Source organism: Nestor notabilis, unplaced genomic scaffold, assembly GCF_000696875.1.
Source record: "Nestor notabilis isolate BGI_N333 unplaced genomic scaffold, ASM69687v1 scaffold3799, whole genome shotgun sequence".
Classification (NCBI taxonomy): domain Eukaryota; kingdom Metazoa; phylum Chordata; class Aves; order Psittaciformes; family Psittacidae; genus Nestor; species Nestor notabilis.
The window spans coordinates 43,599-70,406 of NW_009944867.1; the positions used below are offsets into that span (position 1 = coordinate 43,599).

The 26,808-nt window shown below is 47.3% G+C and overlaps 1 protein-coding gene across 1 annotated transcript; it reads right to left on the reverse strand.

Annotated features, from left to right (window-relative positions):
* Positions 1–345: 345 nt before the first annotated feature.
* On the reverse strand, positions 346–26,808 carry PAPLN (papilin, proteoglycan-like sulfated glycoprotein). Its single transcript, XM_010022616.1, has 25 exons — positions 26,702–26,808; positions 25,042–25,102; positions 24,660–24,762; positions 23,651–23,781; positions 23,091–23,214; positions 22,255–22,335; positions 21,095–21,267; positions 20,388–20,511; positions 19,213–19,339; positions 16,160–16,367; positions 14,190–14,366; positions 12,735–12,891; positions 12,031–12,117; positions 11,231–11,519; positions 10,985–11,102; positions 10,164–10,269; positions 8,185–8,824; positions 7,314–7,451; positions 6,667–6,791; positions 5,613–5,751; positions 4,057–4,194; positions 3,298–3,425; positions 2,604–2,712; positions 1,113–1,288; positions 346–554 (listed from the first exon to the last, which is right to left on the reverse strand). Exons 1-25 carry the CDS (start codon positions 26,806–26,808, stop codon positions 346–348), a joined length of 3,975 nt encoding a protein of 1,324 aa, XP_010020918.1.

Below are 26,808 nucleotides of genomic sequence, written 5' to 3' on the forward strand. Positions count from 1 at the left end.
TTTCTTTAAGAGCACTTCTCTCTCGTTTGTATGAAGAATTGGTCTTTCCCTCTTTCATGTTGGTTATCTGCCTTTTCACAGCATCCTTATGTTCCTAATATCATCTTGTTCCGTGAATGACAGCAACTACCCTTAAGTGAAGAAATGGATTAGCTACAGGAAGCCATACAGCGGGGAAAAGAGAAGTTTACAATAAACTTGAGTGTGGTGGCTCTCCCACCTTTAAACAGTCACACTCGCTACCCTCTGTTCAATTCACTCTCGAGCTTTTCCAGCCCGGCAGAGCTCCCAGAACAGTTTGATGCAGGAAGAGGACAGAGTTCAGACGTGCAGCCTCGCAATCGGTCACTTGCATTTGATGTGGCTGCAGGGTGTCCGTCGCCCGCGGTGCCGAGGGGGGCTGGCTGGTGGCTGGGAGCGAGAGCAGCTAGCGCAGCAGAAGCTGGAGTAGTACTCGTTGCTGCAGAGCTGGGCCTGCAGGATCAGGTCACAGTTGGCGAGGTGGGGCTGGTCCACGCACTCACTGCTCAGGTCCACAATGCGATTCACAGTAGCTGCAGCCAAGCAAAAGGTGAAGAAGCTGTACGTACACTGCCAGAGCTTATCCTCAGGTTTTGTTTCCCACAGCATGTTCCTGCTTTCTCCACCCTGACAGTTCTAAGGGTGGTGTTTTAAATTTAGTCCAACATCAAGGATGTTGAGAGAAATAAGACACCTCTGGTGAGACACAGGAGGAGAATGCAGTTTCTGGGGCTGATCTCCTGAGGAGAGACCACTCTACACCTTGTGTACTAGCCAGCTGGATGGTGTCCAGAGTCCAAATACTAATCTTGCAGCCAACTACTTGGTCAACCAACTATGACATTTAGGCCTTAGGAAGTTAATTAAGCTCCCAGCACCCTGGTGCGTGTGTGTGTGTGTAGCATTTCTGCTGTCCTGCTTTTCTGCCCAGGGAAAGCAGGGCTCCATGGGAAGAAGCACAGCCCAGCAGCTCCTGCTGCTCCCCAAAGCCCGAGACCAGTGGTGGAGGGGCACATCAATGTGCAGACTTATAATAGCATCAAGAGGCAATCACTATGCGGGGAGAAGCAGGGGGGCCAGGTTGTACTCACTGCTAGGCCGGCTCCTCAACACCTTCACCTCTGTGCTGGCACTAACGGAGTTGCTGCTGCTGTAGGCGCTGCATGTGTAGGATCCCTCATCAGCCTCTTGAACACTGCTGATGATTAGGCTTCCATCCTGGGACAGGTGGATGTGGTGCCCATCTGCCCGCATGGGGACTCCGTTCCTGTGGTGAAAACCATTTTGTGTCACTATTCCCACCCATGAGGCCAGAGGAGCTCTCTGCAATTTGGGAGCTCATGCTCTGTGAAAGGAATGAATTTTTACAAATGCAGCAGGAAGGGAGAAAAATCCTTTTGCCATGACCTGGCTTTACAATTGGGTAGTTACGTGAGCCTGAGTGAGTCTGCATCCATTAGCTGCTGGCTGTGTGGGAGGCAGCTGGCTGTGTGCTCTGGATAAAGACATTGCCCTTTCCGCTCTTACACATTTTTGAGGCATGAGGAGCTAAGAGCAAATCCAGGGTGCCTTTCCCCTCTCCAGGTTGTGGTCTGGCAGTGCTGATTTGGCTGGCATTGATATCAGCGCATATTGCTTGAGGAACATATGGGGTAGTGAGCAATGTGCCCTCTTTCCTCTCCCTTAAAAGCTTGTTTTTAAAAAAATACATTTAAAATACCAGCATGATTATGTCGGTTCTGTTCCTCCTGGAATACTCTGTGCCCAGCAGGAAAACTGCCTGAATTATGGACTCTTAGTTACCAAGGAAATGAAATTTGTTTCACTGAAAAGGGTTTCATTCAGACTCTGAAACTTGCATCATTTTGCTAGCTCAAATACCAAACTTACATATGGAAGAAAAGCTCTCTTTGTGAGATGGCCCACTTCAGTCCTACCCTTGGAGTAGAGGGATTTAAACAATTACCAATCCCTCTCTCTGGATCCTTTGCAAGACGGGTCCAAAACAAAGCTGGTTATTTTCAAACAGGGGAAAAAAACCCTTGCACAAATTCAGTTTCCCTGTAAACCAAGAGAAGAAGACACAGTTCTTCCTTTACCTTTGTTAGAACACTTTAAAATCTCCTTTGCTCCCACTTGACAGTAGAGGGAGAGAATTATTGCAATAGAAAAGTGGGAGAAGAGTCACTGTTATTGGGGGGGCTAAAATGTTTGTTCGGGTTAGGTAGAGAGTTTTATAAAGTCCAACTAAAGGTCTTCCTCCAATTACTTATTTTAGTTTTTGCTACCGTAATATTTCTAGCTTTCCAGCACAGAGCCCTTCTGAACTCCATGAAAGCTTAGCTTAACATCTGCTTTTCTCCTCATTTGGCTGGAACATGAGCCTGGTGACCCCACAGGGATCTATCCCAGGATTTTGGGGTAACAGCCAAGTTGTTTAGGAAAGGGTAGGTGATGCTAGTTAGAGCTGAGAACCATGGGTCTCTCCCTTGCCTAGCAGGCATCTTGTATTATTATTTGGAGGGTAAGTGATGAGGTTGCAGAAGAGAAGGAAGGAGAAGTTCTGTTTTGTTTTTGCTCACCTGGACCACCTTATATTCACGTTGCTGCCACTCACTGTGCAGCGGAGCTGAGCAGTCCCTCCCTCAGGCACCGTGATGCTTGGCAGAAGACCAGTGATCCTCAGCTCTCCTAGACCAGAAGGAAAATCATTGCTAACAGGAAGACAACGCCAGGCATTAGGAGCATTCCCTCATGGGAAAAGGCCAACATACACTCTGATAAGCTACAAACCCCTAGGCCTTGAAACAGCATATCTGGAGCTATGATGCTGTTGCTATAGCAAATGTGGATTTCCTAAGGGCTTTATCCCAAGCAAGCGCAAGTAGCAGTGGCCTCAAAGAGCTTTTTCCTCCAGCTGGCTACAAGCACATCACATACACAGAAGAACCATCTCCATAGTTCCTCTTGTTCCTGTATGCAGGACAAAGCAATTTTGGGACCACGTCCCAGAAACAAGACCCTGAGCGTCATCCTTACTGTACTATTAGTTCCTCTTCCCAGCTGGCTGGAGTACCATGGTCTACTAGACACACACTGATTACCATTGGGTAACACATCTCACTCTTCCCTTGCTCTCAAGCTGCCTGTTACCCATTAGGTAAGAAGCCAAGAGGCATGGCCAGAAAAGAAAACCATATTCCCCAGGCCTCCCTGTTTCCCACTTGTGTGCAGCCACATGTGTGTGTGCAGGCATGCCAGGCACACATCCCATACCGAGAGGTCGGAGCAGGACCTGGTGCTGGTCCTGGTCACGTCCATTTGAGGCAATGCAGGTAAAGAAGCCGACGTCTTCTGAGCTGACCCGACTGATAACCAGGGCCCCGTCTGGCTGCTGCCTGTGTCTGGGGATCAAAACCAGAAAGCTCCTCAGCCTGTGCTTGAGTCAGGATGGGACTCCAGAGCTGAATCTAAGCAGCACACACAACTTTGTAGTAACACTGAGCTAAGGTCTAGAAGCAGCTCAGTTCTCAAATCCCAGCACTAGTGTTGGAATTAGACTCTAGAAAAGTTCACTGCTGGAGTGGGCTTTTGGGAGCAGAGGGTGAGGGGAGCTGCAGGACAGCAGCACCAGTAGCTGTGGAAGCTCACTGCAAGCACCCTGATGTCTCTGCTGTGGACCTCTGCCCTGGCTCACAGGCCAGCTGGGTTTTGGCAGATTTGCCTGCTGTGTGTTCTATTTCTGCTAATCTTGTAGATGAACATATTTCAGCTTTGGCTCACTTGCAGATGCTGTATCACAGCTGTTCACTCAAGGGTTCAATACAGACTTTGATCTGTGAATGAGACTAGGGCAGTCAAGCAGTACAGTCTGGCTCTAACGGGGGAAGCTGGCCAGCACAAAGCTGGATGGGCCCTAGATGCACAGCCAGAAGCTCCATTCTACCAGGGAGGAGCCAGGGCAGGCAATGCAGGAGGAGGCTCTCCTTCACATGAACCTCCCTGTGGGAATGGTGGCACTGCTGGGGAGCTCACCTGGGAGAGGAGAGGGGCTGCCCATCTTTCTGCCACTCAATGGTGAGAGCCGGCGATGCTTCCAGTGTGCAGGGCAGTCTGACTCTCTCCCCGATGTTGGCCTCCACTACTGAGGGTTCGCTCTCAACCATCCTCAATCTGAAAAGTCCACCAGCACAACAAAACATGCACAGACTTCCTTGTTTGGCATTTGACCTTCAGCACAAGGCTTTTCCAATCACAAGCCTTATGTTTTGCCTCCAATGGGAAAGGGCAGTCTCTGCACTCCCATCAGAGCTCTGGTAGTTGCCATTACCAGCATTCACTCACAACACTCGGAAAAGAGCAGTCTTCATCTAACCCTGCTCCAGTTCCATGCAGCTTGGCGCTCCACTCCTGCCATCCAGCTTAACCCTTAGAGACACAGCCCTGTTTCTTATAGCATCCCCCTGGATAATAGCCTAGGAAGTGTTAGCAACATGAGCACATGGCAAATGGTACAAAGTCCTGAACCCAGCAAGCTTGCCCCAACATGCTTAAATGCCACACAAAACTAAGCAGATATTTTTGGGGGAGTGTGAAGAGCCCATTGCAATCACCTGACTGCACACAAGGCCCAGGAGCTGGCCATCCACCTCTTGCAGTAGAAAGGTTGAGGTCAGGCTCTGGCACCATCCATCTCCTCATGCTCTTTGTTCTCTTATAACTACAGGTAAACATCGTTTTAGAAGGGAACTAAACCATGATGTTCCCAGAGTCAAATAAAACATCATCTTGCCCACCCCCATTCGCTGACCTGAATTCCTGATCTCAAAAAACAAAACCAAAGAGCCTTAATTGAATGAATCACTTCTTTCTGCTTTTAGGCAGAAGCAGCTAAGGAGACTGCTGGGGAGTTCAGCAAATTGGCTGAGTTTTAAGTTGTAAGCTCAAAAGAAGAGAGGGATCAGCTCATGGTCCCATTTAACCCAGAGCCCCAACATGCTGCGTTTAAGGCAAAAATAATTTGTGCCATTTTATTTCTGTGGGGCCTAGAAACACCAAAAAAACATGACAAGAATCTATAAAATACACCACCCAGTATTTGAGGAGACAGTTTTGAGTCAAACTGGTTTGTTCACAAAATATTTAAAATTAATAGGTGGGGACTAGAGTTACAGGAGCTCTTTTAATACATATTTCTGTCTATTCTGTGCTAATTAAGCAGTTCCTATTTGCTTTGCTTTTTTTTTCCAGAACAGGTTTCCCTTTCTGCATACACTAACTTGAACAGCTAAAGATGCTGGCCCTGATATTTCTACTTTTGCTTAAACCAGCTCCTTTGCTGTCAGCCTCCCTGTGCATCTTTGCTCAGAACATGCTTCTTTCAAGAGACCCCTGGGGAGGACAGAAGGCAGCTTGCCACTGGGATCTTCTCCCCTTCCTGTTGTCAGCAGTTCAGTACTACTTGCTTCCCAGCCGTGCCCCAGAACAGCTGACCCAGGACCTTTCCAATCTTCAGCTTTTCTACATGAAGAGACGCCATATGGCTCCTCAGCTGGGCATGGTGGACGAACTGTTGCTGTATGTGAACTTACCTGTATGTGAATTGCTGATGCACAGAGGAACCAGCTGCCTGTACAACCTTCCTGCCTCTGGATAGCTCTGGATGCTGATGATTTTCCTTGTGAAGGACCTGACCTCCCTCACCCTCTGCCATAGCAGCGCTCTGGTACTCTATTCAAAATAAAATGCCATCTGTGAGTTAAAGGACACTTCTTACTATGACCTCTTGTGTAGAGTTTCTATGAGCTTGGGAGAGCTTGCTGAACTGAAGCCAAAGAGCCCTTCAGCCATCTGTTTTCTAGCTGACTAGTGCAGTAAACCTGCACTGTCTGCTAATGAGAGTCACGGACCTGCAGGCAAGCAGTTTTAGACTCCTTTCTCCCTGTCAGTGAACATGTTGCAACATCCCTGAGGCCAAAATGCCTTCTGCCCCATGTGCCACTGCTGTGACAAAGCACACTTTAGAGAGTGAAGGCTACAGGGTGCTTTGCTGGCCCATCTTTTGAAACTGGTTTTTCTTTTTTTTTTTTCTTTCTTACACAAGGCACATTTTTCAGAACAGAAAATTGTTTATTACCCAGCAGAACCTGCCTGGGCCAAACACAAAGCATAAATGCACCAGCACAGGCAGCTATGGCAAAGTGGTCACATTGCAGTATGAGATGGAGGGCCCAGGAAAATGCAAAAAGCCCTTCTCCTGGAGTCTCCTTTCTGGGATCAGGAGGCAGCTGATGGCTCTCAGGGAGGAAGACATGCTTGCTGTGCTGGAAATGGGCAGGTTACAGGCAAGCCACATTTGCAGTTACGGGGTGGCACTGCTGGCAGGGAAGTGCTTTGGGGCTAAGGAGTCAATACCAAAAGAAGCCCTGTTGCCCCCACACTCCCTCGTGGCACCCCTACAGCGGAGGAGACTGACTGCTTTGACAGCTCGTGGGACACCAGTGCCATGGAGCTAACAACGCTGCTAGCACAGCATGGCAGTGGAGGAAGTCTGCTCCTGCAGCTGGCTTTATTGCTCCTGTTGTCAGTAACCATTAACGAGGAGCCCTGAGCTGTGTCTTTGGTCGTAAGTGGAAGGTAAGTTACCTATGATCTGTAACTGAATCTGTCGGGTCTCTGTCCTCCTGTCAGACACGAGGCATGTGTAAGTCCCGGCGTCCTCCAGCTTGGCAAGGCTGATCACTAAGGAGCTGTCAGACTGGTAGGTGTGCCTGCAACAGGAGCAAGGATTAATGGGCTCTGCCTGGCCAGGCACAGCATCTGCCCAAGATAGAGCAGCCCTTCGTGCTGATCTTACATAAACCACCACCATGTAGTGTCCTCCCCAGCTCAGAGAAAAACAAAACCCTGTTGACTTCAGAGGGGTCACAGGCAGGGAAAATAACTGCAGTAGAAAGGAGGTCGGGAACAGAGAGGAAACTGAGATGGAAAAAAGGGGAACTGCTTTCAGCAACCCTCTCCATGAGCAGGCAAACTGCCCTTTCAGGCAGGAGACTGAGCCCCAGAAATCATCTGCAAACAGAAAAGTGTAAGTGGGCTTTTCTTAACTGTAGTTTTCTTAACACAAAATGACTGTAGCTCCAAATTGTTGCTGGAAAAAGATTTTCCAGGAAAAATAGGCTTTGAAAATAGTAAAAAATAATTATAACTTAGATGGAAGTGCCAGAAACTTCCATCCAAAGGAACTCTGACTTGGAGCCCATCTGCTCTCCAACAAAGGGAGCTGAGCTCACCTGTCAGAGGAGACCGGTCGGCCATCCTTCATCCACTCCACTCTGGAGAAAGGGGACATGCCTGCCCTGCAGATCAGCTGGACGTTCTGCCCCACAGCTACTGTCACAAGAGAGGGATTGGCTTCTTCCAGGATAGCTCTGAAAGAGAAAGTGATTCCATTGGCACCACTGCTGCTCTCCTCTCCTCCGAGCCCTCTAATGTGACTCTGGAGGAATCACAACCACGGGGCAAAGCAGAACTGGCTACTTATTCAGCTCAGAGCAGATGCACCACGCAAAAGGAGCCCTACCCTACATGGCAAAAGCTGCTCTGAACAGACCGAATGTTACTGTATCTCCAGTAAGAGTCCTACAACCCCTCTCTTCCGAAGAAACTAGGTTCAGCTCAGCAGACAGACACAGATCCAGTGCAGATACGTTCAGATCCAGCTTTACACACTCCTGATTTTCAGGGTATGTTGTCTGGATCCTGAACCCAATTCTGCATTTGAAAAGTCTTCCCTCGAACAACCCACTGCTGCTCCATGCAGTGCTGAGGTATAGGCTCTGAAGTCAGTCAGCTGCATTTGTTGGTCAGAAGAAGAGAAACCTATGGATTCTCATTTACAGTGTAAGAATGCCTCCCAGACGAAGACCCCAGGATGCTGCAGTCTTTTCACACACCATACTTCCAGCGCAAAGAAAGAGACAGCAGGTATCTCCAGGGCCTGAATAACTTGATTTACCAAAGGCCCACAAGTATAGAATCCCTTGCACAGTATTCCCAGTGAGCTGGTCCCAGCTGGTACACACCTCCACTCCAGAGGAAGCTGCACTGATGCTTCACAAAGAGCTGGAAAAACAGGAAAATATATAATAAACACATCATCACCTGTGCAGAGCCTGCACTGGGAACACCTCTGCGGGCGCCTGGTGCCCAAACCCCTCTGTGATGGAAATGTCTGCTCCAAGAGCCTTCTGCCCCTGCTTGCCTTCCTGGGGCAGCTCCTGCTGGCTGCTACTCCTCTGCCTCTCTGAGGACCCGGGCACTGCTGTTTCCAAGTGCCGCAGGCTCAGGCTGTCCAGTCTGCTCTGCTGGGTGCCCCAGCGCTGGCCCTCCAGCACACCAGTCCCTGGCAAAGACTTTGGCAGCACCTCAGTTCTCCTACTGTCCTGTCTGTGTCTGTCTTGCATGGAGGGCGAAGCTCTTCCTTCTTGGCTGTGACTTGCAGACTCTCTCAGGGGTGGCTGCTGCCGACCCCGAGCATCCCCTGTCCGAGAGCCAGAGCTGGTGTGCTGTTGTTGCAGGGCTCCTGTGCCAGAAGAGGGCTGGTGCTCCAGAGGACTGACCCCTGCAGAGTTGTGGCACGCTCTCATGCACTCCCCCTCTGAGGCAAAGCTGTTTTTATTGCCATGACAACCTCCATACCAAAACCGGTTGCACTTGCCAACAACAGCCACAAAGTACCAGCGAGTGGTCCAGTTCGAGCAGGGGCCGTGGGCACTGGGCAGCAGGCATGTTACAGGATACGCTACCAAAAAGAGCGCAACAGAGAGAGATGTGAGGGTCATGAAGTACAAAGGTCCAGGTGCTTCAAACCACCTACCCTGATGAAGGGCCTTGTGGGCAGAGGGCGGATGGGAAAATAGGACACCCGAATTTGGCACCCAGCTCTGCTTTGAAATTGGGCAGCTGCTCACATGTTTCTTTCTGCCCATTTCTGCCACTGGTGGAAAGAGAGCCAACTACAGGGACATTTCTGAATCCACATACTAGATGGATGCTATATGGCCTTTCTTGGGGAATTCTGCAGCTGCAAGGTTGGCTCTGGGGCTTCCTGTCCTGCAAGGGGCACGTGGCTACTGTTTGCACATTTCCAGCCCACAAAGCAAATGGATTAGACCCAGTTGTGAAGCCTCATGCATTACAGAATACCCCTCCACAAACTGATATAAAGAGGACCACAGCCCAATGTGTCCACAAACCAAGCCCTGGGCTCGAGCTGTAGGTATCACAGCCACATGCTGACAAACACTGAATGCAGGGCCCTGAGAGGTCCTTTGCCAAGCTGTGGCTGAGCAGAGAGGGTCCAGAGAGCTTTCCTCAAGGCAGCTCCACAGGGCTGGCCACCAAGCAATCTCTGTGCTGCAGCAAAAGGGTAAGGCAATGCAGCAGCAATGTGCCTGCAGAGGATACAGCTGGGAACTAAAGGACCAGAGATGCTTTTGCCCAGCAGCTCTAGTGCCCTCACAGTACAGCAGGCATTGTACTGAGCTCTTCTGGATAAAAGCATCCATGCAGCACTGAACACCTCCATCCTTAGGTTTATCTCTCATTCCAGCCCTGTCCATGGACTGTCTGAAGATTGAGCACAGCTCTGGTTCCTTAGATTTCTACTTCTCTCAAACCCCAGTAACTAATTTGGAGAACTCCAGGCTGCACCAGGGTGTCTTCTCAAGGGCAAACAACTCCCCAGAAGTCCTACAGGTTGACTGAGATCACACAAACATTTCCAGCCCACAAAGCAGATGGATTAGACCCAGTTGTGAAGCCTCATGCATTACAAATACCCCTCCACAAACTGATACAAAGGGGACCACAGCCCAGTGTGTCCACAAACCGAGTCCAGGGCTCTTGGGTCACAGCAGACTCAACAGAGTTATCAGCAGAGGACAACAAGAATTTCTGCAGTGGCTGATAGAACTGAACCATCTTGGATGCTTTTCTATACTCCCTCCACGCTTTCCTTGCCCCAGCCACAGTATCTTCTCAAAAAGATAATTTACTGCATTTTACAGGGAGCAGAGCTTCCATGGATTCTGTAGGACTCTTCCCATGTTTCTAAACCGAGAAGCCAAAGCATCACTTACGGTAGTTGGGCCTATTGAGACATCCTTCCCCTTGAGGACCTGAAGCTGAAGCAATATTGTCAAAACAGCAGCCGTACACGGAACTGCGGCACTCGCCCGAGGGGTGCTGCTGGGACAAGGCTTGGCTTGCCTTAGAGACAGGAATTGAAAGCCAAAAGTTATCATGCATACATGAGGACGGTAGCACATGCAAGGCACCGTATCCAAGCTGTTGGCTGCAGAAGGCCAGCTGTTAGAGGAACCTCTATCTGCTTGTTTGCTTCCTAGAGGCTTCCATGCTGGGAGGGGGTGGGAAACGTGGCTGTCAGCCATGGAGCCAGGGCTGCACTTCTCTGCAAGACAGACCCAACCAGCCCGGCAGCAGGCCAGGTTTTTTAGCTGGCCCCACCGAGCACCCCAATCTATAAGAGGTATCACCTCCCTGACTATCTTGCCCTCAATTTATCTGCAGAGTTGACAAAGGCAATTAATAGTGGCCATGTTTTTCCCATTTTTTCTCCTAGAAATTGGATGGCAAGATTGTGTCTGACAGAAATTTGATTGCTCAGGATCATTCAATCAGTCCTACACAGGATGGTCATGTACTTCTCAGACATCCCCCAACATGCCACTCTGTCCCCTGCTTACAGAGGATCACAGGCATATGCCCCCAGCCTGCACAAGGGCAAAGTTGCCCAAAGGGCTTTGTGCCATGCATGGAGTATTAGTTCTCTCCTGGCAGAGATGAAGCACAACAGAAACCCACAATGTGAGCCACCAGGGTAAAATCTGAATCTTCATATCTGATGGACTCCTAAAATACAAGGATTTTTTGTACTTACTGTTGGAGTGGGCACAGTGGGCTGATTTCCTCTCACTTGAACATGACGATAATATTGTGGGCATCCCATGTTGTTAGGACCCTGGGCAGCTGATACTCCATCAGGACAGCATCCATATCTATGGGAGAAGGCAGAAGGGCTACAGCAATACCTGACTTGCCTAGCTCAACATGCACAGGCTGTAAATTTCAGCAAGCCCCCTGGAAAGGCAATACCTCCCTGCTCGGGCATATCTACTCCAGTTACCTGTTTCGGTGACAGGCGCTGAAGGGGCAACCTCTCCCCAAAGGGCCTGAGGCTGGAGTGTGCCCATCTGGACAGCAGCCGTGTGGGCTCTGATGACAGTCCTGAGAACCAGTCCCTGCAGTGAGGTCCTGAGAGAAGCTGAGCTGATGGGAGCCCGAGGAGCGTGACTGGGATTCCCAGCGAACAGGCAACAAGTTGATGCCACGGTCCTTGGTGGATGGGATGTGGTGATTTCCAGAAGTATCATGGATCGTGGAGCTCCCGGGGAGCATCCTTTCATCACCAGGATCTGGGGAGAGAACTCCTTACAGCATGCAGGTAAGAATAAAAATCTGATTTTCCTCATCTGAGGAAACAGCATAAAAACTTGAGTTTTCCTCATCTCTGTTCTTTTCACTTGCCCAAGGCTACAGGGCAGGCTTTTCTGCATCAGAGTTTTGCCCTGACCATTCTTATTGCTGTCCCACAAGAAACCACCTGCCACATTACTGTGGTTCCATCACGTCATTCTATCTTATTCCTATGATCTGCTTTGGGCAGCATTTCTCTCAGCCAGCACTGAAGTCTTGCTGCCAGAACCTGACATCTATATATACTATACAGAGCCTTCTGCATGGACAGATTCAAATACTGCTCACTATTTGTGTAAAAGAATCTACACTTTGTCCCTGGCTCCTTGAATTTCCAGAAGTCCATGAAAAGAATGAGTGAAATGAAGAAAAGCAGGAACCTTCCCCTGACCACAGCCTATTTCAGGTCCACCATCACCAAAAACCCAAACTAACAAAATTCTTCCAAACCTGTGACAGGGCTGTTTGGGTTGTAACGTGTCAGCAAGGACTGGCGAGTGACATCATACCCCATAGTGTCCTGCATGCTGGGGACCTCTGCAAAGACAGACAGACACAAAATGAGTGCAGTTAGTCCAGCCATATATTCTAATAATTTCAAAAGCATTCAGGAATCATCAGGAGATTAAAGTTGATGAAAATGTTTCTTTCTTCTGGAACAGCTGCTACGCAGCAATTGGATTCAGTTGGATTGTCAGGACATGGACCTGCAATGGGCAGGCAGGCAAACAAATGTCAGCATTTCAGCTCTGGCATGAAGACTAGACACAGACAGCAAGCAAAGTCTTCTAAGCAGTTGTGCGTCCTTTATAGCTAGTCCACAGAGGGAGGAGAGTTGGCTATAATTTTTAGCTACTGAGCCTGCCCAGGTTGCCATCCTTCATGACTGGGACTCCTGGGGCCAGTGCGCAGCACACACTGGGACAGAGCCATCAGAGAATACTGAATTCAAAATGGACACACACCAATGTTGTCTTACACACATTTCAAACAGCACAGGTACTGGGACTCTGGTTATGTGCACAAAACATAAATGCACAGAATGGGGGCAGGCAGGCAAGAAGCCGAGAACATGAGCTGGTGCAGAGCTGGGAATTTCTACTGCTAAACAAAAGCATCTCAGGAAAAGCGACGTGTGCAGCAGTACCACTCACGCTGTGGCAGGTAGCAGGGCTGCATGTTGCAGCTCCCCAGGGTGGCTGGTTTCTGTGGCTGGATGGCTTTGCATGCCTCGGGACTGTAGAATTTGGAGTCGCCGTCAGCACAGATCACTTGGCGTGTCCGGATGCCTGAATTGCAGCTCTTGGAACACTTGGACACAGAGACAAGGCAGATGAGCAGGCAGCACAGGCTGAATGCAGCAACCCCACAGACCAGAAGGGTGCAACAGCTGCATGATTAGATGCAGGCTGAGCACAGCGTCCTCCACCAACACAGAGCAAACAATATTTCAGCTGGATTCATCTGAACAATTAGAAAACCATACTTTAAACCATTTTACCGAATTTTGCACTCAGCCCTGAAGCATTAGGCTCTGAGCTGTGCTCAGCCTGTAACATCTGAATGAGCTGCTGTTACACATAGTTGTGTAGCAGTGAGCTGGAGTGAATTGTTTCAGCCTGGCCTGAAGGCATCTCAATACTATGGGGATCCAGCAGCTGTGAGAAGGTCAGTTTTGAACTATGCTTTCAAGAACAACAGCTTATGATGGGAAAGCAAACTGGTGGCTTTCTCGTAAGAAGCTACCTAAAGTTCCTCTCACTGAAAGATGTGAATGAAGAGGGAGAAATGAGCAGCACCTCATGGAAGGGGAGAGGATGAGGTGTCTGTGTAAGCCAACTGTTGGAGGCAAGCTCCGCAAACATTGGGAGAATATTTTCTCTCTTACTCAGATGCCCATAGGAGCCCTTCTGATATCAGAAAGCCAGGGCCAAAGAAAGATCAGATTAAGGTATGCAACTTCTTTAGCTGTTACTAAAACTTGGCCCATATCTAATGAAGAACCACATGTAACATGTCTTAACTCAGAACAAGCTAGTCTGTCTAGCACAGAAGGGAAAAAGCACGTTTGGAAGTCACCTGATGCATTTGATCTACCCTTATCTCTTTCCTGTAGCTCTTTGCCCAGGTTGAACAGAGTCTGGTTTCCTCCACAAAGACAAGAGTAATCCAGCTGAAGCACAGTTTATCTGAACTATTTCAAAAGCGTACCTAAAGCCATATCACCATGCACAATGACCAGTCCTGAAGCCTGGTCATAGTCAGCCAAAGAGCTGTTCTGCTGTTCTCAGCAATGGAGCGAAGAAATGGGAATCAGCAGCAAGGGTGGATTATTGTTTCAGCTTATTGGCTGCATTTTGCCACTGCCACTGAAACCATAATCCCCCCCATCAGAAGGGTTTATTTTTGTAGCAGCTGCACACAGAGCAGGCAGCAGATTAAGTGGAGTATTACTAGTGCCAGTTACAACGCAACTGTGAGCCAAGGGACTGGTAAGGAAGCAGTACTCTCAGCCTCAGCCAGTTTGCAGACTGCACGGATCAAAGCCTGTTTGCAAGGAGACAGCAATACAATCAGTTATTTCCGAACCATGGAAGTGTGATGCTCACCAGACCCCAGTCTCCAACGTGCCAGCCAATTTCTTGGATGCAGTTCTCCTTAAGGCAGGGCTGGGTGGCCGATGGTTTTGGCTCCATTAGGCAAGCAAAGTCCTGAGCCTGAGAGCCCTGCTGCGTTCTGCAGGTGACAGTCCGGGTCTGCACCCCTTCCCCACAGCTAGCTGAGCACTGCAGAAAGGGGCCAAACAATTACAAGGAAGCACCTGGTTTCCACTTGCACTTCCAGGCTGTGCTCCCTAACATTCGGGCAGAGCACCATTTTGAGATTGCCTGAAACAATCAGCCATCATTAAAATCATCTGGATGGGAGTTAGCAGAGTAGCTGTTTATGCTATAGAACAAACAATAAGGCATGGTGGATAGGGTCTGGGATATCTGGAGCTCACTGGATGATTTTGGCCTACTCATATCATTTATCTTGATCTGTACCAGAGAAGACATGAAGAATGATTTTTTTTTTTGGGGGGGGGAGGAAATCAATACTGCAGAATACATCAAGAATAATAAATGGCAGGAAATACCTGGAGCCTCATGTTATTTACTCCTGGTTACAATCAGATCAAGGTAAAGAATTAAAGGGAAGATAAAAAGATTAGGTTCTTGTGTTGCTCATGTCTTCTGCCTGAAGACCTGTGCTCCATTTTTATGGTGTGTAGCTGTGACACAACTTCTGTACTAGCAACTGGCTTGTGACATTTTCAATGCCCACTTAAATTCACAGTGGTGTTCCCTGGAATCCAGCCTACTTCTCCATGAATTACCAAGGTCTTTTACAGACAGCATTAACTTGGGGATAGTCTGATGAGCTTCCCAGCTGAGTTCCAGCCACTCATTTACTAGAGTGACCTTTTATCTCTGAAAAGTACATGAAACACAGTCACTTTTGAGGACCCTGGCATGAATAACTTAGAGATCAGTTTGTAAGAACACGACACTTGGTGCCTTCCCTGAACAGCGCTCTTACTACAAAACCCTGAAGTCATCTCAGGATTCACACTTCACATCTCACAACAACAGGGAGGTAAAAAAAAGAATTTACAGTCTATGTATATATATACATATATCAGTCTATGATACACAGTCTATATCATGCCTTAAAGTTGCATTTTATGCTGCTGCACCACTCAAAGTACCACCACAAGATCATTAAGTCAAATGTTGCAAGCATGCATGTCCTCCTTTAAAAGAGGAAAATTCTCCCATGCTTTAGGGATCAGGTAGAGACTAGCTTTACTTTCTAAGCCCTTGGAATGTAAGATGCCTCCTAAATGCCTGGCTGGCAGCACTGAGCACATACAGCTTGAACAGTTTCCTCTCCTGGAGATATAAACGCACAAAAGGCATCAAAAATGCACCACACATCTGTGTTTGGAGAAGCCCTGCATGGACACACAGCAAACAGCAGGTCATCAGTGTTTCAAGAGTATCTTTCTTACCGACTGTTGTGATTGCAGTACTGCTGCCCAGGGCTAGCAATGCTGAGCCTGCAACATGCATGGGAATAAGTAACACAGGCAGTAGCCATGAGCTCTTATTTTATGGAGGAGGGAGTTTACTGCCCATCATTAGCAGCTCTCCTGCCTGCCTTCTGCCTTCACCAGGCCTGACTCAGAAACTCAGCCAGTGCCATGTCTGGTGGATCTGATAAAAATACAAGAGTGGGGAAAGGACTGGCAGACCAAACAAGAGAGAACATGCAATAAGAGGATCAGAGGTGCAGGGGCATGCGCAGTTTCGAGGAACATGTATGTGTTTATATGAGGACATAGCTGCTAGCCAGCTGAAAAGTCTGTTGGAGGATTGCAGGGACAAGTCCTATACCTCTGCACACTACTTATCCAGGGACACACACTTTTTACAGTCCCAGAAAAGGAGCCTGGCTCTTTATGCCAAAGCATTGGCAGGTCCTCTAAGGTGCCAAGGGCAGTTACCTACACACACACACACACACACAAACTCACCTCTGACCCGGGCCCCGTGCTCCAGGTTGCACATTGCCTCATGTTGCAGGGCTGACTGCTGCGAGGCTGCTGTGCAAAGGCCATGCACTCAGCATTATCCACCACCCCTTGGGAGCTCTGACCGTCAAATGCCACACAGTATACAGAGCGAGTCTGGCTGCCTCCACCACAGGTAGCCGAGCAGGGTCCCCACTCCCCTGTTTTCCACCTGCAGGTCACAGAATCAAGCAAAACAAAAATGTAAGCCCAGCTAAACCTCAGAGGCACAGGGGAGATCAGTGCCACGTCCCTGTTGTAAGCAGACAGGGAAAAATTCCCTTTGCAGAACAGAGTCAGATACAAGTTCCCATTTGGCCAAGCGCTACTGAGCTTAATTGGCAATGCGGAGCCTGAGTCCCACTTCAGAGACAAATCCCCAGTACAAAACATTTGTCTCTTTGGAAGTGTAGAGCTCTCCCAGATGGGGAAGATTTTTCTCCATGGCTTTTGGTATCCTGATGTCTGCAAAAAAATCATGCCTGGAATGGAACATCAAAGAAAAAGAAAGAAAAAACCAAAGAGAACAATCCAGATCAGCTAAAAGAAGAGCAACACACACCAGGCTAACCACCCATTACACTCCTGCCACTATCAGAAACAGTAAAATCAAGCCAAGACCTCACCCTGCCTGCAAACCATGCCGAACACTCTCAGAAGTGCTTGTGAACTTCTCCCTGACAGCCAGTAGAAAGCTGGTTTATTCCTCCCATCAGCCAAATTCTTTAACAGCAGCACACACAAAAAAGCCCCTAAAACATTATAGATTTTGTCCTGTGTTTGGTTGCTGAAGCTGCCACAGGAATGATACACCCTTGCTAATTGAAGGCGGGATGTCCACAAAATCTGTTTGAATGCTAAAATCCCTGCCCTTGTCCATTTCCATGTCTCAGTGCTGCCTAGGTAGCTGGGAGCACAGCTTACATGGCCTGGATTGAGGGACAACATGGTGTTTCATTCCCAGTTCCAGCTTCCTGCGCAGTCAAAAGGCACTGGCGGCATGGTGATGTGCTTGTCAGCTGCTATCTCTTCTTGCAGTTGGGTGAGCCCCAGCCATGGAGTGAAGGCAGTTTATGTTTTCCCCCTGAGCTTCCCAGCTGCTTCCCTGGTCTGCCCTCACCACCCCTCCACTGAGTTTCAGCCAGCCAATTCGCATTCATCCCCTGCCAGAAACTCCACAGCAGACTCAGTCATGTTCGTCTCCTTAACATACATTTCTTTATTGCTAAAGATGCAAATAGCAGCCGAAAAATGAATGGCCTTTGCAATAAAATAATATGTTCCCATTGGAAAGGGAACAACTACAGCAAGTAGAAGCCACTTAGAGCAGTGTGGTTTCAGGGCTTAAAACAAATGCTTTGATCAAGACTTTTCAGAAACTCCAGAGGGAATAGACCCCCACACACCCTGAACTGAATTCTACCTCCCGTAAAGCAAATGTGTGGTTTTAGAAACTAACTAGGAACATTGATCTACAGCTTCTTTCAATTGCAAGTCAAGACATCTTCTCTGACAATTGTTTAATTTCCTTTGTAAGATGAGGTCAACTGTAAGGCTGGAACCCTCATCAAAGGGCAAAGAATTGCAAGTCCCACACTATTATCATCTTGATGGGGGACAACTGTTTTCTTTTGATCTTTTTTACTTATCATACCTCATTGTACCTAAGTATTGAATCTGTCACGTCCTTGTACTCATCACAGTTTATAGGCACTTTTCTGCTTGCTATAAGGCCCATACCAAAGAAAGAAGAGCTTTTAAGAACCTCTGAGGTCTTTGCTATGGCATGCTGGTGTCCTGGCAAATGTTTCAATTGCCCAATTCATCATAGTCTCTTTTCCTTTCTGTTCTTATATTTATCTTGATAAGTCAAAAATTTTTCAGAACATCCCTTCACCTCTTTACCCTGATTCCAGAAAAAAAGCCGCAATAGTTATCAGGATAAGCATCCAAAAACTATGAAGAAACTGTCCCCTTCTGAGTCCCGTAAGAATCGAGTTACCAGGAGCATGCACAAACATCTAAGCAAAGCTGCAAGCCAGCACCCTCCACCATCATTTTCATTGCCAAGAATCAAAAGCGAAGCACCACCTAGTGCTACCACCAGTGCCAGAGGAAAGCTCCCACAACTTCGGGGGCAGCTAGGTGGAGAGCAGAAGAGAGCAGTTGCCTTCCTGTGCTCTCTCCTTCTCCTTGTTACCTCTTCATCTGAGAGCTCCGTGCTCCACTGTGACTCCAGGTTTGTGGCAGATAGATGTAAGAAGTCCTTTATACACAGAACAAAGGATTTAAAGAATTTAAAACAAATACCTACGGGCTGCCATGTATTCAGAAATGTTCTCAGGTTTTCAAGTGCCCTCTCACCCACAACAGCACTCACAGGCTTCCACTGCACCCACCAGATACAGCTGGTCATGGGTCTGGATGCCCATGTGAGAGCCAAGTGAAGCCAACCATAAAGCTGTATCAGCAAGGGTGGAAAAGGCTAGGTAAAAGGGTTTGAAAATGCTGGTGAATGAAAAAAATCCAGGATTCATCCCTTTCTAAGAGCAAGGACACTGGAAATGCAGAAATTACATAAAATGACACCAGCTCTGACCTCCTACTGTTTTTGCAGGCTCCAGTTGAAGAGAACAAAACTAGAGAATCTGTTTCTTGTCTCCTACATGGGCTAGAAGACTGTCTTCAACAATCATACTCTGGAAAGCAAATTTAACTGGTCCATAAAATGAACGCAGGATGTATTAAGCCCTTCCCTTGTGCACACAGAAGTAAAGTGTTAAGTGCTCATCACAGTGTTATCATCACCAGCCTTTGTCTTGGGCTTTCTCTGGTTCTATGGTATTTTCTATGATTCTCTGATATTTTCTATGATTCTACAATTCTCTAAGAAGTGAAACACTTCCTTGGAAAGAACCACACTGGAGGGCAGGAGAAATGAGAGGGTAATTCTATTTCTTGGTTCCAAAAGCACCTCAGGAAGAAGTCAGAGTCCAGAAGAAGAAAGGAAATCTTACCTTTTTGTCTGAGGACAAGTCTGATGGCCACATGTCCGGTTATTGTCTGGTTGTGGTTTATTCCTGCACATATAGTCTGGATAAATTTCATTGTCAATGGTACAAAACACCAAGCGGGATTGGAAACCTAAAGGAGAAGCAAGAGAGTACCCTGATCAACACAGGCCACCCAGAACCGGGTTTGCAACGCGCTGGTGTGGCAAGACAAGTTTCTAAAGTAGAGCAGAATCCACACCTGCCCCAGCCAACCTGGAATGAGAGTCATGTGGACTTCTTGGTCTGTCACGATACGTACGAATGATGCCTCCCTAGCTCCCACCAGGAGTCCTCTCGAAGGGCAAGAGAGACAGAATAGTTCTGTGTAGCCGAGGAGCATTTTCCTGTTATTTTATGGATTTATACTCAAAAGGGAAGCACCATATCAATATACTGTTCAACAAGAAACCCTGCATGATGTGTGCAGTATACAGCAGCAGAGCTGGGGGCCTCCTGTTAGACTCAGGTCAGTCTTATGAAGACTGGATACAGGAGAAAAACCCTTCATGCTTCCTACAGGATAGGAGTGCCTAGCCAAAGACAAGATCAGCACCTACAGCCACAATATGGCAAAAACTATCAAAATGGCCATCAGCACATAAGACCAGAAGAGACTGATAGGAACTGTACTTATGAGTCAGCTGGAGAGTTCTGTTGTTTTACTGGGGTTTTTTGTTTTGGTGTTTTGCTTTTGTTTTGGGTTTGGTCTTTCTTTATTTGCTGTTTTGTTTATTTGGTTTTGGGTTTTTTTTTTTAGCTTAAAGTCCATAACTTTGTTAATGGAAGAGGGTAATGATGCGATTCAGTTTTGTAGGCCAGGTCAGTTTGGAGAAGACACCTCAAGCAGTTGAAAAAGCCTGAGAAGGACATAAAGAACTGAAGAAAACTGAACCAAACAAAAACAGATCCTAGTAACAAGTCTACTGACTAGGGCATGGAAAATAAGACAGGACAAGGCATGGGACACAGTCCTGTCGTGACTCTGTGTGTGACCCTCCCTTGATTGAATCTTATCTGCCACCTGCAGATACCTGTGCTGTCTGCCAGCAGGAGACCGACTGCTGGGAAGCAGCTGCAGAGGGCAGCACACTGTCTTCAGTGTGGCAGCCAGCCCCAGGAACCCGGTCATGTCCCCTTACCTCCTCCGCATTCAGAGCTGCACTCGCTCCAGGAACCATAGCTCCAGCTGTAGCCCGAGGCCTGTGCTTGCACAGGCAGGTAGTACTCATACTGTACCCCTGGGTTTGGCTCCTGGCTGATGAGCTGCCATGGGAGAAAGTCAGGGAAATAACACAGCAGCACTTTCCTCTTCATAGCATGCATGCCTGAGAGGTCAAGCTGACCTGCACCCCTCCCACTCCAGGAGCACTTATTCTCCATGCTGTGTTTAATCCTTGCCTTCTAGAGAGCACTATTTTCCAGAGAAGGGTGCATTCAATCCTCTCAGTGTTAGAAGATTCAGCTGCACGTGTAACAGTAAGTGTCCTTTTCTGCCCTAAAGAACATAACAAGCACTGCCCTAGAGCCTGTCCCTGTCCCAGTACGTGTCCCTGTCCCAGTGCTGACTCACTTCCCTTGAAGTTAGAACCCAAGGGAATAGGCAGGAAGACACCATTGAGCCTTGCCCTCTCCTTTCTGGGCAGCAGAATCAGCACAGACAATACCATTATTTCTGTGAGATGACCACCTTGGTGGCCTACAGGCTTATAAGATTCCAGGGCTCCATCACTTCTCCAGTCTCCAGTCCTATGTGGTCCCCACCAAGGCACTCCCATTGCACAAAGCAAGCGCTGCTATGCAAAGCTAGAGAGCAAGAGTGCTTGTGGGGGCAAGCACAGCTGCTTACCTCAATGATGAGGGGTTCTGTGGTGGGACCCTGGGCATGGAGGAGCTCTGGGGCCAGGTCACCCTCCGAGCCACGGTCATAGTGCATAATCGTGCTAGCTACCTGCAGCGCTCGGCTGAAGTCAATTGTCCAGTGCCCATTCAGGTAATACTCCCCTCGCACGTTCTTGACAGCTGCACAAACCCACATGCCAGAGAAGAAAAGGCAGCAAATTAACATCCCTATAACCTGACACTGGGCTCCAGGTGCTGCCATGAGACAGAGCCTGCTCTAGACTTCCAGGGTACTGGCAACCCACAGAGCTCTCAGCTCAGCCATTTGAACCCCAGCTCCTTCACACCAGTACTGCTGGTCACCACTTCAAGAGTGGCGACCAGCACAGCAAAAGTTCACATATCGAAAGAGGACGTAAGAACTCCACAGGGATGCTCCTGTTTCCACTCAACACTGTCACAGGTGTAGCAATAAGATGACCATCATCCTGCAACCATGCATCTCCTGTAAGTCTCTTGTGCCACAAGCTGCTCCACATTCACACAGTGGTTCTTGTCAGCTTTACTGCAGACCAAACACTTTTTCTGCTGCACAACCAAATGTCTCCAGCACATTCCAGCCCTGTCTCTGGTTTCCCTGCTCTTAGTCACTGAGGCACAGTCTATGTCAGCCTCTGATATGTTTGCTGTTAAGATGTGGGATTCACGCCCCACTGCCGTGACGCCTCTATCCTGTTCGTTAGACATTCTGTTCAGAAAACAAAGCCTTTGGTGCTGCACTGAGTTTTGTACAAAGGGGAACATCATCAGCCAGATTTGTCCAAAGCACTGGGCAAAGGAAGGGTCAGAAAGCAGAACAGCATTTGCTTTCTCCACTGGAATTTTCTCAGCCCTGCCCAGAAAGCTAGGTGAGGACGTTTCTACCTCCTTTTTGCATTCTGCAGCATGACCAGAGTTTGAGATTGTACAGAGAAATACCCAAAAGATATCTACGGGGAAAAGAAGCTCATCCCAAACTCATGGATGGCAGCAGTTCTTAGGATTTACAATCACCAAGCAAACAGCAGAACTCATAGTCAAATTTTGTTATATCAACTAGACTCCTTATTTTAATGCAATGGCTGGAATCCAAATGGACTGAAACACAAGTTCTGACATGAGTCTTACCAAGGAAGTTCCTGCTGGGCTTAACCTCCTTAATTTGGATGCTTGTGGCTCCCATAGGGATTATGAAGATTTGATTGTAACCTGAAAAGGACCAGAAGGGCATTGTTCAATGTCTGTGGATGCCACACAGTCATTCTTCTGTGCCAAAGATGCTAACTGTTTCACTGGTGCCTGAATGGCTGAATGAGCTTTATGATGGCGGCTTGAAGCTTTTCAACTGTCACTTTATCAGCATTCTAAATAGCTTCACCCTAGAGTATCCACAGGTCAGTCCATGTGTAAAAAGTTCTAATTACACCTCAGGAAAGTAAGCACAGGGGTCAGTGCGAAGTCCATTTTTCAGATTTTATAATCTTTGGAATTTCAGTAAGCATCAGACTGGAGCTCAACACAGACAGATTTGACCACAACTGTAGTTGTTATCTTGACACTTTTCCAAATTGGCCAAATGCAGAAGATAGTCTTTTTTCTAGCCTTGCACTAATCCTGGTGGGGCTATCAAGACACTGGAGAGGGAGACAGCCTTATGAAGGCAGTATATAGCTATGTTCATATGGCACATTTATAGCACCTGCTGGAGACTGATCAGGGAAAGACACCAGCAGCATGGCAAGTGCTTCAATCTGTGTGGAGGCTAAGGAAGTGATTCCCAGGATAAGGCCATATCTGATGTTAAAACAGCTAAAGAGCTACGTGCTATACAGACATTTCAAATGAACATCTAAGCCTGCCTTCAACGATCCTGTGATCAGGTGTCTCCACTAGCCCTGGTAGCAGTTGACTTTTGGTTTACCTCTCTCCCTCTCATCTGCCCAAACTACCTAGAGCATCTGTACCTTTGGGGAGGCTGGGCACATCAAAAGTACCCTTCACACCATAGCAGGTGCTGCCATCTCCTCCACACTGCAGGCACTTGTCTTCCTTCTTGGCAGATTCCAGCATGTTATCACAGCCAACAGCCTGCAGAGCACAGGAGCATTGATATGAATAAAAGTAATGACAGAGGAAAGAAAAAATGGCCAAACGCTGGACTGATCTAATGAGAAAGCTTGAATCTAGGGAGTCTGAGAAGTCAGGATAAGGCAGGGAAGGAGTTGTCAGAGAAAGGACAGACTTGGCATCTTCTACTTCACATTCAGAGACAGATAGATGAATGCTGTCCACATGCGCCTCAGAACCTTGGTAATGGAATGATTCTCCTTTTCTGATGCTATTATGAAAGACCAACTAGAACAAAGGGAAGGAACAAAAAGACTGACAGACCCAGTGGTAAAGGAAAGAAGCAACAAGATGACTAACCTGGCAAACTCCCTCTACACAAATATCCCGCTTGCCAGGTTCACAGGTAGTCCCATCTACCACTGCTTCCTTGGAAGGAAGCAACAAGATGACTAACCTGGCAAACTCCCTCTACACAAATATCCCGCTTGCCAGGTTCACAGGTAGTCCCATCTACCACTGCTTCCTTGTGTCTGTAGTAGAAGTTTTCTCCCTTTGGAATGCAGTTTAACTCACACTTATTAGGTGCTATAGGAGAGAAGAAAACAAACATTATATAGTATGGCTAATACATGAGGAGCTTGGTTTTAGATCACAGGAGCAGAAACAGAACTCATATCAAGTGGCAGATTTTGAACAAATTTCTGGCTCACAGACTGCTGGGGGCTAGAAAAATGCCCTAGTAGAGCCCCAGTGTATACAGCCATTTCCTTGGTCACCTTGACTGGCCAGTGGTGGAGGGGGGATGTTGGGCCAGGTGGATATTCTGTTATATTCCTTAGCAGGACTGTTCTTAAGCTCCTTTAAAGCACAAGGCTTTCAAGAATGAGAACATGTGCTGCTACAGAACACAAGGGAGTTGTTATCTTTACAGCCAACAAACAAAATCCATCTCAAAAATCACCTTGTGATTTTTTTAACAACTATGAACAACAACATATCAAAGCTCAGAACAAGGACCTCTGGTTCCTACACCTGCCTTCTGAGCTGGTTCCTCAAGAAATCATGGGCCAATTGAAAGAGATGTCATATTCCTGAAGCACTCATTAACTATATGCACTTGATTGTCCTGTGCCCTGCTGATATTCTTTCCCAATATCAAAATATATAGCAGAGCTTCTGCTTCTCTGATACTTTAGGACTTATCTGCAAACAGTTACAGCTTTCTTGAGTTTCTGAAAGAATGGCTCTTACGAGAGACAACTGTATAATGCTGCAGCTGGGGCTGTTTCTTGGTCTGTGCATCCAGTGTCTGCAAGAGGAATGTTTTGCTGCTGGCAAAAAGATTTTTTCTATGCAACCCCCTACCCCCAAATAAGGATACTACAGTCAAAAACATTACAGTCACTTCAAAACATACTGTTGATAGTTAAGGAAGAAGTGTAACCCTACATGTTTATCATTACCTCCATAATATGGAAGCCACTTGTATTTCTTTCCTTGGAATTCTGTCCCATCGAACTCTGCGCACTGCTCTGCCCGGAAATCCTGGGAGCCTTCTGGGCAGCTCTGCTTGGAGACAAAATGTTTGTATCATTGAAAGATGAAAAAGGAGAAAAAATAAATGTACAACAAAAAAAGGTACTTTGTTATTGCTCCCATATAAGAGCAGGGGCATAAATTCAATACGCTTTTGAAGGGTACTGTTGATGAACTGCATTCACCAGTGATGCCAGAGAAAGACAAACTAATAATGACATATTACTTCTGAACAAGAGTGATGTTTGTCTGGGGAAAAGGAGCAACAGGCAAACAAAAACAAAAAAGAGGACAAGCAGAACACTGTACCTGAATGTTGCATGACCGATAACTTCGAGCTGGTCCAACACAACTGGAAGGACCTTCTGTCCTGAAAGACAGAAAACCAAAGTGATACCCTCTGAATAATAGACACACAAAAATCATCTAATGGCAGACATTAGAAATCACCTTCACACCAAGCATATCACCCTCACACAGTCTTCTGAAACAGCACAACAACTAACAACTAAAATGCGCTACTTTTCGACTCAAGCAAGCCAGCATCTCCTAATGCAATTTTCTGCTATGGCTTGGGTTTTGGCATGAATGAGACACACACCATGAACAACTGCAGTATAGCTCTTCAGGATAATGTTTCAACTAAATAATGGAAACAGAGCTTTTAGCCCTTTGTCTACCAGCAAACAGTCAAGGCATCCGTACCAGAACCAGAGCAACAGAATCCATGAGCAGCAGGAGGGTAGTGGGCAATTTAGGATAGGTATTCACATCATCTAATGTGCTATTTACGTGCAGACTAGACACATAATGGAAAGTGTACAACACTCTCATTGTAGTCAAATTAAAACGGGTTTAAATTTAAACAGGGGAAGTTCAGATTAGATATAAGGAAGAAGTTCTTTACTGTGAGGGTGGTGAGGCACTGGAACAGTTTGCCCAAACAAGTGATAAATACTCCATCCCTGGCAGTGTTCAAGGCCAGACTGGGTAGAGTCTTGGGTGGCATGGTCTAGTGTGAGGTGTCCCTGCCCATGGCAGGGGGGTTGGAACTAGATGATCTTAAGGTCTTTTCCAACCCTAACTATTCTATGATTACTCCAGCTGAGAATTGTGGAGAGTTACAGATACAGAGGAAATTGATCTGAAATGTCAACCAATGTCTAATATCTCCCAAAATGGAGAGGCAGGCCTGCAGGAGTTCTGGCAGGTGTATACCATAACAAGCACCCTTCAAAAGAGACCTTTCTTTATTCTGGGTGGGAAGAAGCAGTGCTTTTCTGGATTCTTCTACTAAAAATCCCACTCTAATTTCTCTAAACATAAAGAGGCTTTTCTTTTCAGAATCTTATTAAGAGTCTGAGTTGTTTTGGGGTTTGGGTTCCCCCCCCCCTTCTTTGTTTTTATTCACAACAGCATCTCCAAGTTCCATTATTCCCAACAGGTGTAGTCCCAGTCATCATCCTCACTGCATCTAACCCAGCCGCAAATGAGGTGGCACAGTGTTAATGCTGCTTGAGTTAACCCTACTCGTACATTTCTTCTGGGACAATTTAGTTTCCTGGGAATCATAACCCTAAAAAAATCTTGGCACAGACATTGGCTCTCGGGAGAGAAACCTACTGCTTTGGACTGTTCTCCCTCTTCCCCAGGCTTGCCACACTAGACCTGATTGAACAGCTGCTGCCATACCAATCACCCAACTGCACAGCCTCATATCTCACAGAGAAACCACTGTGCTCTAGCAAAGGAGCCAAAGCAAGGATGTGTGGAAGAGAGCACTACTCAAAACAACAATGATGCGACTGAAGCTGAGGATCATCTCCAAGTAGACTCAGGTGACTTATTCCCCCGAATCCCCCCTGGAATCAAACACTAGGTCATTTTTGTTCTGGATATGTATAGGTACATAATTGCAGGAGCTCAGAAAAAACATATCTGAAGAAAGTAAAAGGAAGTCAGCCCTCACCTTTGGGAATAGCAGCGCCGTTGCCGGAAGCTGACTCCACCACCACAGCTCCGACTGCACTTGCCCCATTCACCCCAGTTCCCCCAGACATCAATCTGCCGTTTCAT

Bases quoted from the DNA above. Each gene is read 5' to 3' on its own strand.
- PAPLN (XM_010022616.1), bottom strand. From the start codon at position 26,808: ATGAAACGGCAGATTGATGTCTGGGGGAACTGGGGTGAATGGGGCAAG. The intron at 12,118-12,734 runs GTGAGTGGTACT...CTGTCTTTGCAG, and splicing joins GCCCTGCTACCTGCCACAGC to AGGTCCCCAGCATGCAGGAC. The intron at 2,713-3,297 runs GTATGGGATGTG...CTTCTGGTCTAG, and splicing joins GGTCCTGCTCCGACCTCTCG to GAGAGCTGAGGATCACTGGT.